This window comes from Alosa pseudoharengus, unplaced genomic scaffold (genome assembly GCF_046254945.1).
Source record: "Alosa pseudoharengus isolate Yale_2024_CS ecotype anadromous, Long Island Sound unplaced genomic scaffold, YU_APseudo_1.1 YU_APseudo_1.1_scf_10, whole genome shotgun sequence".
NCBI lineage: Eukaryota > Metazoa > Chordata > Actinopteri > Clupeiformes > Clupeidae > Alosa > Alosa pseudoharengus.
The window spans coordinates 11,790,802-11,808,097 of record NW_027468565.1 but is presented as its reverse complement, the minus strand read 5'-3'; the positions used below and the strand labels follow the sequence as shown (position 1 = coordinate 11,808,097).

The window sequence follows — 17,296 nt, the reverse complement described above, 5'->3', positions numbered from 1 at the left end:
TATTAACCATAGATACCGAATCCAATCTAAGATCCAGTATGCCCCACAAGTGCACATTAAAACGCGGCAGTGCCACCTATCGGTCCGGCCCATATGGACATGCAACTCAGTTTCCCCTTTGGAATTGTGTGTTGATTTAATTGAATGTCAGCAGATGAAAACTTTTCACGATATTTTATTGGATTCATTGATATTAACAGAGCCATTTAATATTTTGTGATTAAATACCACAAAACCTGAGTAAGCTTATTCCTTTGCTTTCCATAAATCCCTAATCAGGCCAGCCAGCTGTCATCCGATTTGCTGTCATCAGCTTACTTAGTGGCAATTGTCCATCAAATGGATAAATTAAATTGCAAGTGTGTTGAGGCGATGTTCATGTATACAAAAACATGTTCATTTGATACACACAGAATTATGAATAACCAGAGAGGCAAGCGTACTGGTGTGTGGTTGTTTTATTTACAGTTTCATGAGAGCACATTTCTTAACAGACATTTTTTGCATATCTTAGGAGCAGGCTTTCAAGACTAAAATACTTTGTATAAAACAACTTTGCAGCAGCAGTGTATCTGCTATATTTTCTCTTTTTTGATCTATAAATGATTGCATGTCACGCAAGCTGCCACAGATAATAACCTTTGGTTTAAAAAAAAAAAAAAGTTCTATGGAACACTAAAAATTAGCCTAATGGCCTCATGCCTAAAGCACTGAACAGAAATACATAGGATGAAAACATGTCACTGGTCAAAATGCAAACTCTTCAGTCATACATCTGGAGAAGCTACTACATTCTTGGTTAATAAGGAGACCAGAGCATTAGTAAGGTCAGATGTTAAAATCATGCCATCCATGTGCCATGAAGGACTGTGTGCATGCTGTGGTCGTGAAGACAACTGTGAATTGCTCTAGCTCGGATAACACCTGGAGTGATTTCCTTATAACAACATGCAGAAGAATTGGCAAACAGGGCCTGGGATCTTTCAGAATCTTCAGTGAAAGCCTTGACCTTTAGTGAGCCAGGAAAGGGTTCAGCCGAGGACTGGACTAGCTGGGAGTCTGGCGTGGCCCCAGATTTGAGCTTGAGAGTGTCTCAGGTGCACGCCAAGTCCCTGTCTTTCAGCAGGTGACCTGCGGGAGAACAGAGCCGGCCCTTTGAGAGAGAGCCGGAGCTGATACCCACACCACACCATCGGTGGAAGTCCAGCAGTGATGCAAAAGAAAGATATGTCTCACGTTTCGCTCAGTGAAACTCTGCAGACCAAGGAACAGAGTAGAAAGAGTTTGGACCGTGAAAGCATGCCCATGCACAGACATTCAATAACACATACAGTACACACAGAGAGAGACAGGTGATCCTAACGGCAGACAAAGACAGGATGTATTGCATATCAACATATTTCAACAAAATTTTTCCCCATTTGAAACTCTTGAAATATTCTCACTTGCATATGTATTCTTTGGGAGGGGGGGAGGGGGGGGCAGGGAAATTATTCAACTTCTGAATATTAAAGGCCACTGGAATGACTGTAGTCGTGCTTGTGCTGTGATCAATCCCACTCTGGGACAGGGGATGTGCATTCGTGCAGCTATGTGGAGGATCTTTACAGAGCTATGGGTTTAGTCAGAAAGGCATAGTTAGCGCCCCCATTGCAGTAGGAAGAAATCAGTATTGGCTTCTCTTCGACGCAACACATTACTCCATCTGTACACGTTTGTGCTGCCCCGGACAGAAAAGGTAAGGAATGTGCTTTGCGGTGCATTTTTTTGGTCACCCAATCACGGATGGCAAGTGCATGTTCTAGGAATGTCATTTCTTAAGGCGTCTTTTTTTGTTGTTGTTTTGTTCTGCAATTGCTGGATTGGACTTCATTTATAAACCTGAAATACAGAATAGATGACACTCCTCGCCCTCTGTTTTCACACAAATGCCTGGATGAAACTTGGCACAAGATTATGTTTGCATTTAAGAGCGGCCACAGGGGGCGATGTGGCGTCCTTTGGATTCAAAGTGCCTCAGGCTCTTCTCACTGACAGCTATTAACCTTGACAAGTGGTGGAAAACATTCATTTGCAAACTCATGTGCATTTGAATAGAGATGAAGGGATCGTTCCCCAGAGTGTGTGTGTGTGTGTGTGTGTGTGTGTGGGGGGGGGGGGGGGGGTGTAGGGGGGTTGGGAGGCGAGAAGCTTTCGAGCCCTTTGCCACTTCCACCATTCACACACACACACACACACAGGTACACACATCCATGCAGACACACACCCATGCAGACACACACACGCACGCACGCACACAATTACACATAGTCGGTATCCCTTATGCAATTCCCCCTAGGCTGGGTGGCAGCACAGTCATTAGTGTGGGATCAGTTGAAATCCAATGATACAAGGCAAACAGGGATTGTGGAGATGGCAGTGATATGAAGGACTGTGAAAGTGAATGACTTTCTTTTGGCTTGGAGAAAAGGCTCTAGGTGTTGTCCTACCCACATAACAACTGCTGCGTTAGACTGATTAACTACTCAGTCAGTTACCCCTTACAATTTCACCAACGTGAAACCACACACTGCAAAACGGGCGAACCGAGCACAGCACAGGCACATAGAGGTTACGCCAGTGAGAGTTTTTACTGTAAAGTCAAACAAGGCAGCTCAAGCACTCGTCAACACTCCTAAACTCCTCAACACTTCTAAACAAGGCAGCTCAAGCACTCCTAAACTCCTCGGCACAACAACAATACCTTACTCACTGTGCCCTAACATGAAGAGAAAGAAAACATAAATACAAAATACAGGAAATGAAACATAGGTAAGGACCAAAAACAAACAAACACAAATATATGAAAGTAATATTATGTGTGTGTGTGTGTGTGTGTGTGTGTGTGTGAGAAAGTGTGCTTTTTTCAAAGCTAGTTTTGCTTTAGCCTCTAGGAAATGGAAAAAGTTTAGAAGACAGTTTTTCCACTAGCTCTACAACAAGGCACATTTGGTAATCCTGATAAGTCACATTTCAATATGCTAAAAATGGAAATACAAGCTCACTAACACACATATTCTGGTGTACACAGCCTTCTACCGACAGTGCTCACAAGTCCACATTGCCACTGACCACGCACATGCGCACACAGACACATACAGACGCACACATGCAGACAAACATGCGCACACACACGCACGCACACACACGCACACACACACACACACACACACACACACACACGTGTCAACAAAGCATGACAACAAAGCAAAGTTTGCTTAAAAAATTCGGGAAAAAAAATGGAAGGCGATGATAGATGGTGTCGATATCAAGACGTATATGTATATATGTAAAAAGGAACTGAGGCGCTGAGCTCCTGTTGTCCCCATTCACGTCAGCAGGCCCATGCGAGTGAGTTTAGCTGACAGGAAGGAATGGAGTACAAACACTACAGGCTTTGGCCCCGATCTCAGGTCAAACACCTGCCACAGAAAGAAAGAAAGAAAGAAAGAAAGTACATTTAAACTGCACTAATATAATATATCAAAACAAACAAAAACACTTTACATAATGTAAAACATAAAAGTACTATTAGGACATTTGTAAACAACTGAAACTGAATTAAACTAAACTATTTTTTGACATACCAGTTCCCCCTCGGGACCACCAAAGTCCAGGTAGAGTTTGCGGACCCCATCATCAGCGGACATTTTGAGCTTCTCGTAGGGGTAGCGGAAGAGGACCGTGAACCCAGCCGCCTCTGCTGGCTCCCGGCTCACCGTAAAGCCCTTCTCATAGTGCAGGGTCAAACGCACCTCCTGCCTGTTCAACACACAACCTGGAACACAACAAAACCACACAACTGTCACACAGATACTGCTTGGTGTATGTGTGTGTGTGTGTGCGCGCTCGTGTGTGTGTGTGTGTAGGGGGGAGGAACATGAAGATAAATGTACACATCTTTGAGGTTCAAGGATATGGCAGAACAGGACAGGAAACAAGTGAACTTTTCCAGTGTTTAATTTTGGCCAGCTATTGTTCTACGCATAAGTGGGGGAGAAAGTCGACCCACTGGCAGAGTGCCTTCTTTTCCAGTCCAAGTTCACCCTAATCAGCACTGTTCTTTTCAACTTGGCAATTCCTCTCTCAGTCTATCGCTCTTTCCTTCTCTTTCTCTGTTTTTTTTTCTTTCTTTCTCTCTCTGGTACATGGGACACTGTCCTCTTTCCTCCCCGAGGAGGTGGGTTTGACTCATTGTGAAATGTCAGCAAATAAAAGTAGGAGTAAACACACTCACAGACACATACTACGTCTGTACAATGCGGACATATAGATACACAAGTGCAACAGAAAGCCTACATTACTCACACACACAAAGCCTAATTATACAATCATACATAATGCACAAACATACACCTCTTTAAACACATATACACACAAACGTACCTATGGACACCTCTTTGATCAGTTCTGCGGCGGCGTGCCCACCCTGCACCAAGGCCCGTGTCCATGACGACAGGTCCCAGTGGGTCTCCACACGGAAGACGTGCGACTCGATGCCACGGTTCGTGCCCGTCCGTGTGGCAAACACCAGGTCTGCCCCCACTGCCGGCGACCCGTGGGAACTGCCCGAATGAACCAGCCTACCAGGACAGCAGGAGAGGGAATAGTTCAGAGACAGGACAGGACAGGGGGGTGGGCAAAGGTCAGAGAGACGGTCAGGTAAGCACACCTGTAAAAATACAACATGTTTATGTACCAGCAAAAAGGAGGATGGAGAAAAATGAGAGAGAGAGAGAGAGAGAGAGAGAGAGAGAGAGAGAGAGAAAGAGAGACCTTGTGGCGAGGATAGGGTGTGTGAGTAGCGGGTTAGTCCAGGCCTCACGACTCCAGGGCACCGAGTCGAACAACAGGATGTCTTTCTCGGTCAGCGCCATGACGACCGGGCGGTACTGTATCCGCCCACCTTCCAACTGGATCTAAAACCAAACAGTGCAGATAGTCAGGCTGTGTGTGAGTACGAGAGAGTGGGTTTGTGCTCATTTGTGCTTGTGTGTGTGTGTGTGTGTGTATCCAGTTGGATGACATGGGATGCTGCTTCCAAACCTCTGAGTCCATGGTATCTGTTTATGTGTAATAGCTGCTAGTGTGTGTGTGTTGTCTTAGCAGGGCCCGGAGGAAGTAGTTAACACAAACGCATCTTCCTGTGGTTTTCAGTCTCAACTGCACCTCCTGTAACCCCTCCATGCCACTGCCATCTACACTCCCCACTTACATAACTCGACACAATCTCAACACTCCATTTTCACAGACACAGTTCCGGAATAACACAAGACCACACCACGAGAATCCCTTAACGCAGATCCGTTAGTCTTTTAACTGGGAACTATGAGTGGTCTGACCGAGTGCATTCACCGCGTTTCATTCATGTTCCATGAATTAAGTTGTTTCAAAAATTCTTTGTGACAGGAGGGCACAAAAGCTCACATGTTGTGTAACAATAGAAAAATAGGCCCAGGGAAAGAACTCACTGTTGACACACTCGCCTGACACCAGCTGAGTATTCTTGAGATGCTCAAGTGATGTGATGCCATTGGTATTTGGGTCAGGTTTTTTACACAGGCGAAACAGAGAAGAATTTACCAAAGAAGGCACAATGGCCAAAACAGGCTATTTCTGTGATGGTTGCAATCTATAAAATAAAATATTCTTTTAAAAAAGATATGAGAGTATTGAGAGGATCAGTGTGCGATAAAAAAAAAACTACAGTACAGCAGCATTGCTTTGCTAATGTGTCATTAGAATATGGGTCAATATTTGTGCAGGTGACAGAGGGGATTTCTTGGTTTTATGTACAGTCAGAGTTGGGTGTAACGCATTACAAATACAGCACTGCCTCTGAGATGGTCTTCTTGGCTTTAGATCCTTTCCTATTTACAATCAGGCCGTTTATAAGGGGTAAAAATAAAAGACTAAATATTCACCTGTATTAAAAAAAATCTGCTGTTCCAAATGTTGCGGTAGCGAGTGCATTCTAAGTTAAACTGTGTTGCCGGTATTAGTGTGTGTGTGTGTGTGTGTGTGTGTGTGTGTGTGTGTGTGTGTGTGTGTGTGTGTGTATGTGTGTGAGTGTGTGTGTGTGTGTGTGTGTGTGTGTGTATGTGTGTGAGTGTGTGAGTGTGTGTGTGTGTGTGTGTGCGTGCATCTTCTGAGAAGGCGAAAAGAACAAAAAACAAAACCCATCGGAGTATTTGTTAGCTTAATATTGAGCGGGAGACAGTGCACAACTAACTAATGACTAGTCTGAAGTCATTCACACTACGAATTGCCTCCAAAAACATTTCAGGGTGTTATACAAGCTAGGACTGCCACTGTTTTCAATGTGAACAAGAGCATCTAGAATTAATGACAGAAGGTGCGCAACTCGCGAGTGCACTTCACTCAAAGCAATTACATTTTTTGCAAGTTGTGTGCGTGTCACCATTCAACATTGAGGGAGAGTGCGCGAGCAGGGCAGCAGTGCTTCCATAAAGCAGATAGAATTTGCAATTTTTAAAAGCAGCACTGAAGTGCCATGTTTGTGATCTTGAAGGCAGCTTTCAGTAAGACAAAGCAATGATCAGCTATCTGTAAGAAATGTCCGGTAGGCCTACAGGGCAACCTGGGTTGGAGTAGTGTAATAGACTAGATTATGCTACCTAATGTTTCATACAACGTCATTAATTAAATAATATATAAAAGGGGACAAAATCAATAACAGCGTTCATAGAAACATTTCAAAGCAGTAACGCAAAAGGTAATGTAACACGTTACTTTCCATAGAAATTAAAGTAATGTAAGAGATTACATTTTTTTACAGTAACAACTAATGTGTAATATATTACTTTTTTTGAGTAACGACCCCAACACTGTATACAATACATTAATGTACTGGATAAGTTAGGTTGTGTATGTGTGTATGTATATGACTGTATAAATTAAAAATACTTCCACTTGTCATGTGCAAGGTATTTGACCACACGCAACATTTGTCTGTGTCTGACTGACTTGGCCCTCCAGCAGCACTTACCTGCTCGGCTAGCCAGCCGATGTGCTTGAGTTGGGGGTGTGCGGCGGTGGTTGGCACACTCAGGTAGGCGTTGACGTGGGCCAGTGTCTGGGGCAGCAGGGCAGCGATATTGGTGTGGATGGCGGTGAACCAGGCCTGCGCCGAGGCGGCATCCTTGCAGCGGAGCACCACCGTGTGCTGACCGTCCGGGGAGTGCAGCTCCAGCAGCCTGGCAAGAGACAACACAGACAGAGAGTGGTGAGTGTCTATGGTGGCCTGGGAGGGACAGAGAGAGAGAGAGAGAGAGAAGGGGGGGAGCGTGAGTGTTGATGGTGGCCTAAGGCCCCGTCCACACGGAGACGCTTTTTGGGTTAAACGCACCGGTTTTGCTTCGTCTTGGCTGATCGTCCAAACGAATCCTGTAAACGCACTGCCCAAAACCGCACTTTTTTGAAACCTGGTCCCAGGGTGGAAAAATCTGAAACCGTAGCCCTTGTGAGTTCGTTTGGACGGCGAAACCGCATACCTGCGTGTTGATGATGTCATCGCCACACCTCAGCTGCCCTGGACTTGACACTTATAGTATTGCCTAACAATACTAGTTTTCATACATGACATTGCCTACGATTACATTCAGTAGGGTAAATATCACAACTGGTGCTGCGCAGTGCCAATAGCTTATCATGACTTGGTGGACTGAACATAGGGACTGAACAGTGTTTTCTTAAAGCATTTCTAGCTATCGTCGGTGCGCGAGAGAACTAGTCAGAAGTTATTAGCGAAGCGCGGTGTAAGTTTAAATTAATTTGTGCGTAGTGCCGGTGTCATTCATTTATTTTACATGTCTTTTTACATGACATAAATAAATGCATTCATAGTCTAGTGAAGTCAGATATGAGCATACAAAGATGCGTAACTCATGTTAAGCCTATGGTAGATGCGCACTAAATGCGAATGCGTGATTTGATGCAGGCAAAATTATCGACTGTTACTAACGAAGGTATTATAGCAATATTATAAATGTGGCGACAGAATAGCCTAACTTGGGTAGACCTAGCATTTAGTAGCCTATGCATTTGCGGTGATAGCCAAAACTAATGTGAATCGCGGACTATCCTACAACCAAAGAAAGGAGATTATTTGTACCTGCGTTAGCCAAATAAAGGACGGGACTGCACCCTTCACAAACCGTAAAAATGAAGTTTATTAGTTTTACAGTTGACTACAGTTGGCAGTTCAGTCCACACAAACAATTCTGGTTTCCTTGCACTAGCCATTTTCGTCCTAGCCTATTCTGTCAAGTATAGCCTACAGTGCGCAAGCTTTGGTCAATTTCTGTAAGAGAAACAGTGCCACCTATAGGCCTAGGATATGAAGTAACATGTTGAGTCTTGTTGAGATGGATCCGTTTGGACGCAAATATTCTTGATATGGTTCCAGGGAAGACGGAGGAAAAAAAGATCGGTTTGGTACGTGTGGACTAGCCCTAAGAGGGACACTCAGAGAGAGGGCTGAGTGTCTTTGGTGGCCTGGGAGGGACAGAGAGAGAGAGAGAGAGAGAGAGAGAGAGAGAGAGAGAGAGAGAGAGAGAGAGAGAGAGAGAGAGGTGAGTGTCTATGGTGGCCTGGGAGGGACAGAGCAAGAGAGGGGTGAGTGTCTATGGTGGCCTGGAAGGGACACACAGAAAGAGGGGTGAGTGTCTGTCTATGGTGGCCTGGAAGGGACACACAGAAAGAGGGGTGAGTGTCTATGGTGGCCTGGGAGGGACACAGAGAGAGAGGGGTGAGGGGTGGTCTTTGATGGGATGGGAGGGACTATACATCCATTTTAACACTCCTGTGATAGTCTTAATGTAAATGGCATTTTCCCAAAAGAGACTGATAGTCCTAGAGTAAATGGTATTTTTCCAATAGAGGCAAAAATCAGTCTTATCAGCTATATTGTAGCTGTCTTTATCAGGGCTAGGCACATAAATTAGCCATGAATTAGCCATGTGTGCCAACAGTTTTACAGATTATTAATGAGCCTGTCCACTGTACCCATAAGTGAGTCAATTAATAGTAAGTTTACACACACACACACACACATTGAAAATATACAGCATATACTGATTGACTGTGAAGATTCACATACATCCAAATATAGGACCATAATAATAATGAATACTGATAATTCTAAGACATTATTGGATGGTATAAGTATAAGTATACTCTTTTGATCCCGTGAGGGAAATTTGGTCTCTGCATTTATCCCAATCCGTTAATTAGTGAAACACACTCAGCACACAGTGAAAACACACAGTAAGGTGAAGCACACACTAATCCCGGCGCAGTGAGCTGCGGGCACTTCAGCTGTGCCTACTGGTCGGGGTTCGAACCGGCAACCCTCCGGTTACAAGTCCGAAGCGCTAACCAGTAGGCCACGGCTGCCCCTGGTGGACAAACACACACACACACACACACACACACTCTCTCTCTCTCTCTGCATATAGCGCGCGCACACACACACACACACCTGTTCTCCAGGTCGGGCATGGTGAGGTTGCGGCTGATGAAGCTCATCTTCAGTGGGATGATCTTCCTGTCCTTTGTGCCAGGGCTGTGTTTGGGTAGCTCATCGCCACTGAGGCTGGGGGAATTGGAGCGCGTCCCTTCCCAAGGCAGGTCTGCCACCATAGAGGGCTTCTTGAACAAGGGAGATACCTCTCTGATGTACTTCACTATGAGAAGAGAAACACAGACACATAATCAGTACAGTTTTTTTTGTGTGTGTGGGTTGTTGTGTTTATGCTCAGTTGTGCTTACTGTACAATGCCTAGTGGTAGTAACTTATTACAGTAAGTAGAAGTGAGTATTATAGCAAAAATGCTTGAAAATGTGCATTGATATGTTCTGTGGTTTGGCTGTAGCAAACAACATTTATTTCCATTTTTTGTAGATTTCATAGTTTGAAATGCCACAGACCATGGAGGACTTGTTTGGAAAAGGGGGTAGCTGTGATACACTGCTTTGTAGCTGAGACAGTACACACACGCATGCACGCACACACACACAGAGGCAAAAAAGGACAAGCCCCTATCCTGTAACAGACCACTCTGTGTTAGTGTTCCATGCTGTTTGGTTGTAATATGAATTTACTGCTGTTGTCAAGAGTTTGACGGAAAGGATGGCTCTCACATTCCTCCGGCACGGTCGGCAACGTGGTCGATGCCCACAACCACAAAGACAAGAATGTGGAGAATAGGCGTGAGTCTCCTGAAGCCACATATATGGCGGCTTCTGGCCCACCACATTACCAGCACCGATAACGCTCAGCGTTTTCGAGTGAAGTGGAATTTCCATTGGAAATGATACCCTGCAACTGAACAGGGATTCAGAGAGCTCAGCACAAAGCTGTCTTTGGGAGGAACATCTGGGTAGCGCTGCATGCCTTTTCGTAGGGGGGGAATTGACACGGAGCTTCTGCTGCCTCAGCACGAAGGCAAAAATTGTCGTTCAACAAGGAGGAATGGCTTCAATTTCCCCATTTTTGGTTGGGTGCCCTATGCCACAGCGAAACCACAATAATGCAAACTCTTGCTTTCTCTCTTGCCATTCATACTTTCTTGTACACACACTCACGCATACACATACCCACACAGCCACACGCAAACATACACTTTTGCATGGAATGTCTGCTTGTGAGTGTGTGTGTGTATGTGTGAGTGTGCGTGTGTATGTGTGTGTGTGTGTAGGGGGGGGGGGGTGGTCTTCAGGATGGGCTATTGAAGAGGGAGAAACTTGATCTGAGTTTGAAGAGATGAGGTCACTCATGGGAGAGGATTATACTTGCGAAAGCAATTGGCCAGGAGGCATGTGCATATGCATGTGTGTGTGTGCATGTGTATGTGTGTGTGTGTGTGTGTTATTCATCTAGATGGAACTGAGGGCTGGGGTATAGTGGTTCTGGTGAGGCCCTCAGCCAGGGACCTCAACTAACCAAACTTCAGTGTTCAGACTCAAGTTAGCAGATGACAGGCTAGGCGAGGAGGGATCAGTAAGGCAGATCTGGTCTCTGTGGTTTGTCCTCAGCTGAAGGCCTCAGAACTCTGGCCTATCCAGCCAGATCAAGCCCCGGTCTGGGCAAGGCACTGTGAAAAGCGGACTCTTACAAAAGAGGGCAGCCTAAGACAGATTGTCTTTCTGCGAAATCCATAAATCACTATCACTATAGCAATTAACCCAATTCAAATCTGTGGGATCAGCATGGCTGACAAGCAGAGGAAAGGTAGCACTAGGGTTCACTGTAGAAAATGGGGTGGCACATGCAAGCCCAATGGAGATTGTAACTTCAGTTTCAAAAACCTCCAACCCCCAAAACTAATAACAAGGGTAGTGTTGAGAGCTTAATGAATGTGTACAGTTTTTCTCCAGATCTGGCTCCTTTGATAGTATCCTATTTCTGCCTTCTCCTATTTGTTCTTCAAGTATGAAACACACATTAGTGACAGTCATAATACTTCTTACTGTAAATCACAGAGGCAATCCATGCATGCACACACAGTCACCGACAACACAATTCATTAATAGATACCTTGCCTGCCAACATTTGCTCCCCTATCTGTGAAAACATAATTAGAAACTCAACGGAGTAATAAAGCAAACATAACATAGATAAGGGACAGGATTCAAGGGCAGAAAATATCTCATATATTGACATTGCCATTGCTCCCTACATACCACAGTCAACCATCAAGCTAGTATTATTATGGCACAAGGACTGCTAGTATTATGGCACAAGGCAGTATTGTAACATTCTACTTTACTATACTCTACATGTCTAGAGACACCCATGGCATGTAGTTAGCTTAAAATATGGGTGGGAATGGTTAGATTACTGACTTTGATTAAGGCATTCAAAAGGCCAGACTTCAAAGTAATAGAGCAGTCAAACAGAGAGAGCAGAGAGGTGTGCTGTGTTTTAGCTGAAACGTGGGCAGGTTTCGAGTGGGAAGCCAAGCAAGCATTTCTCTCACCATTTCAAAGAACCGTCTGCAGACTGACTGTTCTCGTGTTCTCGTCACAAGTTGCACAAGGTCTGGATGGGCAATGCTAGCAGCCGCTGACCGGCCGGCTTAATCAATGAAGCAGCGCTGGAATGGACAGACATAATAACTCACGGGCCAATATTCTGGGACCCTGCAGCCGAAGTGAACCCACATTTACAAGATCTGACAGTCCCAGACTGTCTCTAGACTAATTAGAAGGGATTTTAATTGGTTGGAACGAAGGCGGCCTGTTTTTTTTCTTTCAATCTCTTTCTCTCTCTCTCTCTCGTCAGACAGTGTCCTCATCTTTTCAAAATAGCTGTGTTCACATTCACAAACACAAGGACAGTCATCTGTCTCCTTTTCCTCCAGATTCCAAGTATGACCCTGTTGACATCTATTCCAGTGCAACAGTAGAGAATTCAAACTGATGTCCTTTCTCAATCACTACCACTGGATGCAGCTCGGGCTCAATAGACCTACAAGAAAGCCCATCATAATAACTATAATAACATAATAAACACTATAATGTACCAGAAATATTGCCATAAACAATATTATTGTCATTTTAGACAATTTATTACTAACCGCTCAATATTGCAAGTACAAGGCCTCTCTCCACCTGCAACTGCCATAAACTGAGCCATAAACCATCTACAGCTAGAATCTATCTGTCTGATTTAGTAATTCACTATCTCAAATCTGTTCCCTTTCCCACCCTCTCTCCCTCTCCATGTCAAGGGTTAGAGGTGACTCGACAGGAAGCACAGGTTTGACTGTTACAGGCTATGACTATTTTTTCAACGAGTTGCGTTTTTTGCAGGTCATCTGAGAGGAATTTTCCACTCAGAAAAGTATTCTTTTCTTTCACAGCAAAAAGATCATGGGAGAAGCAGCCACAGACTTAGATGCAGGCATGAGACAGAGAGAGGCAGAGAGATGTGCTGGGTTCCAGCAACCCAGCGCCAGTGAGCTAGGCAATTCTCCAGCATCGGAAGTCCCTCTTCTGCTCTGTTTAAAGATCTCATTAGGAACGTCGGCAGCATCTCACAGCTCCAGTTCTAATTTTAATTAGGGCACACCATACAAAAGAAGACACCGAGGAATTTATGTGTGTGTGAGTGTGAGTGTGAGTGTGTGTCTGTGTGTGCATAAGGGATAGTGTCCCAAGTGGTGCTGTCCCATATAACAATGTTTCCCTGAATACCCAAAGAACAATGCAAGATAAAACTACTACAAGACACCAAAAAGTTAATATGCACATTAAACACACACATGATCAGTTTATACAGTAAGTCATTGCCTCTCCCTCCAAACAATTACAGATAAATTACACAAACACACTATCACACCATCGGAATGGGGTACACCACATACACACACACCTAGTGCTTCTCCTGTTATTCTTGCTTCCTTTATCAGACAGAGGCCCCCAGAACGTTAGTCTTCCACTGAAACCCACAAAGGCACAACTGCTTTCCCACTAGCCAAATTCCCCTGCAATCTGTCCCTACTCTTTTTCTTTCTTCTCTCTCCCCTCCTCCCTCCCATGGCGCAGGCTGCCAGGACCTTAATGAGAACAGTGTGTCAGACTCCTCCAAAAACTGTGCGGGGAAAAGGAGGAGGGCGTGTGGGAGGGGCAAGGGGGGTGGTAGAGGCCATGTCACACTTTTCCACCGAGAAGCTCCCACAAACCTAACCGACCACCTATGCTTACACCAACACAAAGCCCACTCATACCCCCCCCCCCCCCCAACACACACACACACACACACACACACACACACAATCACCTGCCACCTGGGCCGAGTTTAGTGGGAAAGAGAGTGGTCCCAACTCAGAGAAGTCCAGTTACTGCCAAGAGCGCCGTCGTCCATTGCGCACTGAAAACAATGTGGTTCTGCTCTGCATCAGAGGCCTGTCACAGACACATGCTCCTGCTCTGACATCCGCCCCCCCTCTCTGCTCTCTCTGTGCTCCTGCCATCCGCTCCCCCTGGCTTGGCCTCAAAGACAGGAGGCTCGGACCCACAGACCTCTGCTCTGCCAGTCACAGGAAAAGAGCAGAAGAAGAGAGGAAAGAAGAGATACACACAGAAGTAGAAGAAAGCTGTAAATGTATGGAACAGAGCTGGAAAGAATGATAGATATATGAGATAGATAGATAGGTGGAAAAAATAATAGATAGAGCAAAGAATGAAAAGAAAGTAAATAAAAGATAAAACAAGGCTGAAAGCAAGCAAAAAAGAACAAGACAACTTCATCGGAGTTCATACTTTCCTCTCCCCTCATAATCAGTCAAAAGATGGTGGTAGGCGAACGGCCAATTACATAATCTGGCCCGGTTCAGTTCATATTTAAGTCTGCGGTTGTACAGTACTGTGGACTGATGTTTGCTCAGGTTCTCTGCCTAATGCTACATTCCCGGCAGTCATTCGGTGTTTGGCTTTGGGGAAACAAAAGGAAATAACTGTCTCTCATCTGAGTACTCCTGAGATGCCCTCATGAATGGGGGGCTTTGTCTCAGCACTGTTTTCAGCCCCAGTTCTTTCTCGACGCTTCTTTTCCCCCCTGGCCAAACAATGGTCACATCTTCCCATCCACCACTGAACACAGACACTAAGTGACACGGCCGGCTGAAGGTCAGTGTCACCTCAGGCCCTGCTCGCCACTGTGCTCTGCTCAATTCAGCTGTTTTTGTTTGGATCACTTCTTGTTTCTGTGAACTGAAACAAACATACGTGACCACATGTTCTGTTTCAGTGTATCACAGGACGTAACCTTGTGTAGATCCCGGCACAGGAGCTAAGTTTAAGTGTGATGATGACAATTATTTTTGAGGAGTCAGATAAAAGCATGCCAGTTGCTTTAACAAATGACTGTCTAGGTTTCAGTCTTGTACATCATAAAGATAAATATTAGCCACATTGGTAGTACATTAAATGAAGTATAGGCCTCCTGTAGAGTTTAAGTGTTTCTGGATGTGTTTGGTTTCTGAAAGCTTGGTCTTAGCACATTTTTCGTCCAGTCTATAGGTGACTGACAAGGCAGTTAAAATATCCCCCGATTTTGCTACCAGGCCCATGCATCAATTGGGACTTACACTCTAAGTTACACTGGCAAATACAAGAGCTCATTTTGTGTAAGAAAGGCAAACACTGTCATGGACGTGGCACATTCTTTGCACACATTCACAGGAGCATCTTAACACGAACAACTTCCCATTTATAGTCGTGACAGGTGGGTCCAAACACTGGCCACTGAATATGAGACGTGAAGTTGAGGATAAAATCTGGGACAATAGCTTGTCTATTAATGTTAATTTAGAGACATTGACTTGCTGAATTAGCTGAGCACGTGGTGTTACAAGGCGTGAACAAGACGTTAAATCACGAGAGATCACGCTAACCAGCTCAATTCTTTCCAACACATTAACCACAACGAGTCTCGGACCACTGCCCTTGCCGGGCCTCTGGACATTTTAACAATAAAATGTCCGACGTGTTTCCAAATCTCCCCAGGTTATTGGCAGTGTTCATGCTGTTGCATCAATCAGCACACACTCCCTGTGGGCACAAGTTGTTTTGCAACAGTAGCTTAGTCTACATGCATGCGGTAACACACTTGTAGTAAGAGCTGCCAATACTTGGATATTAAACTACATAATAGTATAGTTTGTTACAAAGTAATAACGGCAGATAAGTAAACGTTCCAATATAGGCTACCGACACGTATATCATGCATGAGGCTGTTGCAGCGTAGCCGAATAAACAAACACCTCCATAATGTGATGACATACTGTACACCCCGCCCCTCTGAAATCTCCACAAACACTTCTGATAAACCTCGCACGCACCGCTGTAGCGGTAAGCATTGTGCTTTGCCTGTTGATTAAAATGTAATCTAGGCTACACTAGTCCCTGAAATAACCAATGCAATATATCAGTGTTGCTGTGATTTAGCTGACGATTATGTGCATAGCAGTCCTGTGATCATGATATTTGTTTAAAAGTGTAGGCTAGTCTATTTGTGTTGAGCGGGGCAAATAATAAACTGAGACGTCACCCTGGGATGTGTAGGCTATGGCTCTGTAAAATAGGCTAAGTTGCGCAGTGGCATAGCCTAGTGAATGAGTACAAAAGTAAGCTCAAGAGTTGACTACTTTCCGTGTCAACCCAGGCCTTCATGAATCCCCGTTATTGCGTTAGACAACTTACCCTCGAGCATAACCTCCTTCCCAGCCTTTTTAAGCGCCTGCACCGCCACGTCGTGTGTGGCTTCACGTAAGTCATTGCCATTGACGGACAAAATGGCATCGCCGACACGTAGAGCTCGGCTCTGGTCCGCAGCAAGCCCGGGGAAGATCTTGGATATGAGGATGGGCATTCTGTTTTCTCGACCACCTTTGATACTGATGCCTAAACCACCCGACTCCTGTTTGACAACTCTTACTTTCCGTAATGCTTCCGACCCACCAGCTTCGAAACTATTTGGTGTCTCGCCATGCCGTGAGCTAAAACTAGACCCAGGGCTACCATAACTAGACCCAGGACTTCCAAAGTCTGAGTTGGCTCCGTTATCTCGACTGAACTTGCCAGAACCAGGACTGTTGTAGCCGTAGCTGCCGCTGTTGTCGTAATGACCTCGGGTGAGTGCCCCCCGCGCTGGGCTATCACTTCGCCTTAAAGCACCGTGGTTGGGGTGGATGTCCGAGTTCTGGTTTCGGTTCGGATTTCCTGATGTTAATCCAGGTTCGCCACCGTTCGACAAACCATTTCTTAGGCCAGATGACGAATTATTGTAATCCAAGTTACCACCCGGACCACTTAAATCGGCTTCTGCCGTCAAAGTTAAAGTTTCACGGGTGAGCTCAGCCGCTACTCGAATCCAGCGGTCCCGTAGCAAAAGATCCAGTTGACCATTTTTGTCCGCTCGAGTCCAGATAGCCATTCTGGTCCTCAGGGCAGGTTTCAAACTAAACTCATAATGAACTTTTTCCTCTTTTTCGGAGTGCGCACTAAGCTACTCATCGACACACCCACTTACGCACAGTGTTCGGGAGCCGAGGGAGACAGAGAACTGTTTCTCCAAAAAAAAAAAACCCAAAGAGGGAAAGGAAAACAACATCTATTGGGCTATCGTGCAGTGAGCGCCAGATTCGGAGAGCGGTCTGTTAAGTACCTAAAAAAACCTCAAGGCCGGATGAAGCAAGCAACCAATGAACGTGCGCCCTGGCCTTTCTGA

General features: G+C 45.2%; 1 protein-coding gene across 1 annotated transcript; it reads right to left on the bottom strand.

Moving 5' to 3' along the window:
- Positions 1 to 440: 440 nt before the first annotated feature.
- sntb2 (syntrophin, beta 2) lies at positions 441 to 17,211 on the bottom strand. Its single transcript, XM_076263445.1, has 7 exons — positions 16,270 to 17,211; positions 9,542 to 9,746; positions 7,049 to 7,256; positions 4,816 to 4,958; positions 4,426 to 4,622; positions 3,627 to 3,817; positions 441 to 3,461 (listed from the first exon to the last, which is right to left on the bottom strand). Exons 1-7 carry the CDS (start codon positions 17,000 to 17,002, stop codon positions 3,369 to 3,371), a joined length of 1,770 nt encoding a protein of 589 aa, XP_076119560.1. The 5' UTR covers positions 17,003 to 17,211; the 3' UTR covers positions 441 to 3,368.
- Between the last annotated feature and the right edge of the window lie 85 nt (positions 17,212 to 17,296).

Excerpts from the sequence above, each read along its gene's own strand:
- sntb2 (XM_076263445.1), bottom strand. The coding sequence starts at position 17,002 with ATGGCTATCTGGACTCGAGCGGACAAAAATGGTCAACTGGATCTTTTG. Across the intron at positions 3,818-4,425 it reads GATCAAAGAGGTGTCCATAG|GTTGTGTGTTGAACAGGCAG; the intron begins GTACGTTTGTGT and ends GTTGTGTTCCAG. Across the intron at positions 3,462-3,626 it reads GTGGTCCCGAGGGGGAACTG|GTGTTTGACCTGAGATCGGG; the intron begins GTATGTCAAAAA and ends TTTCTGTGGCAG.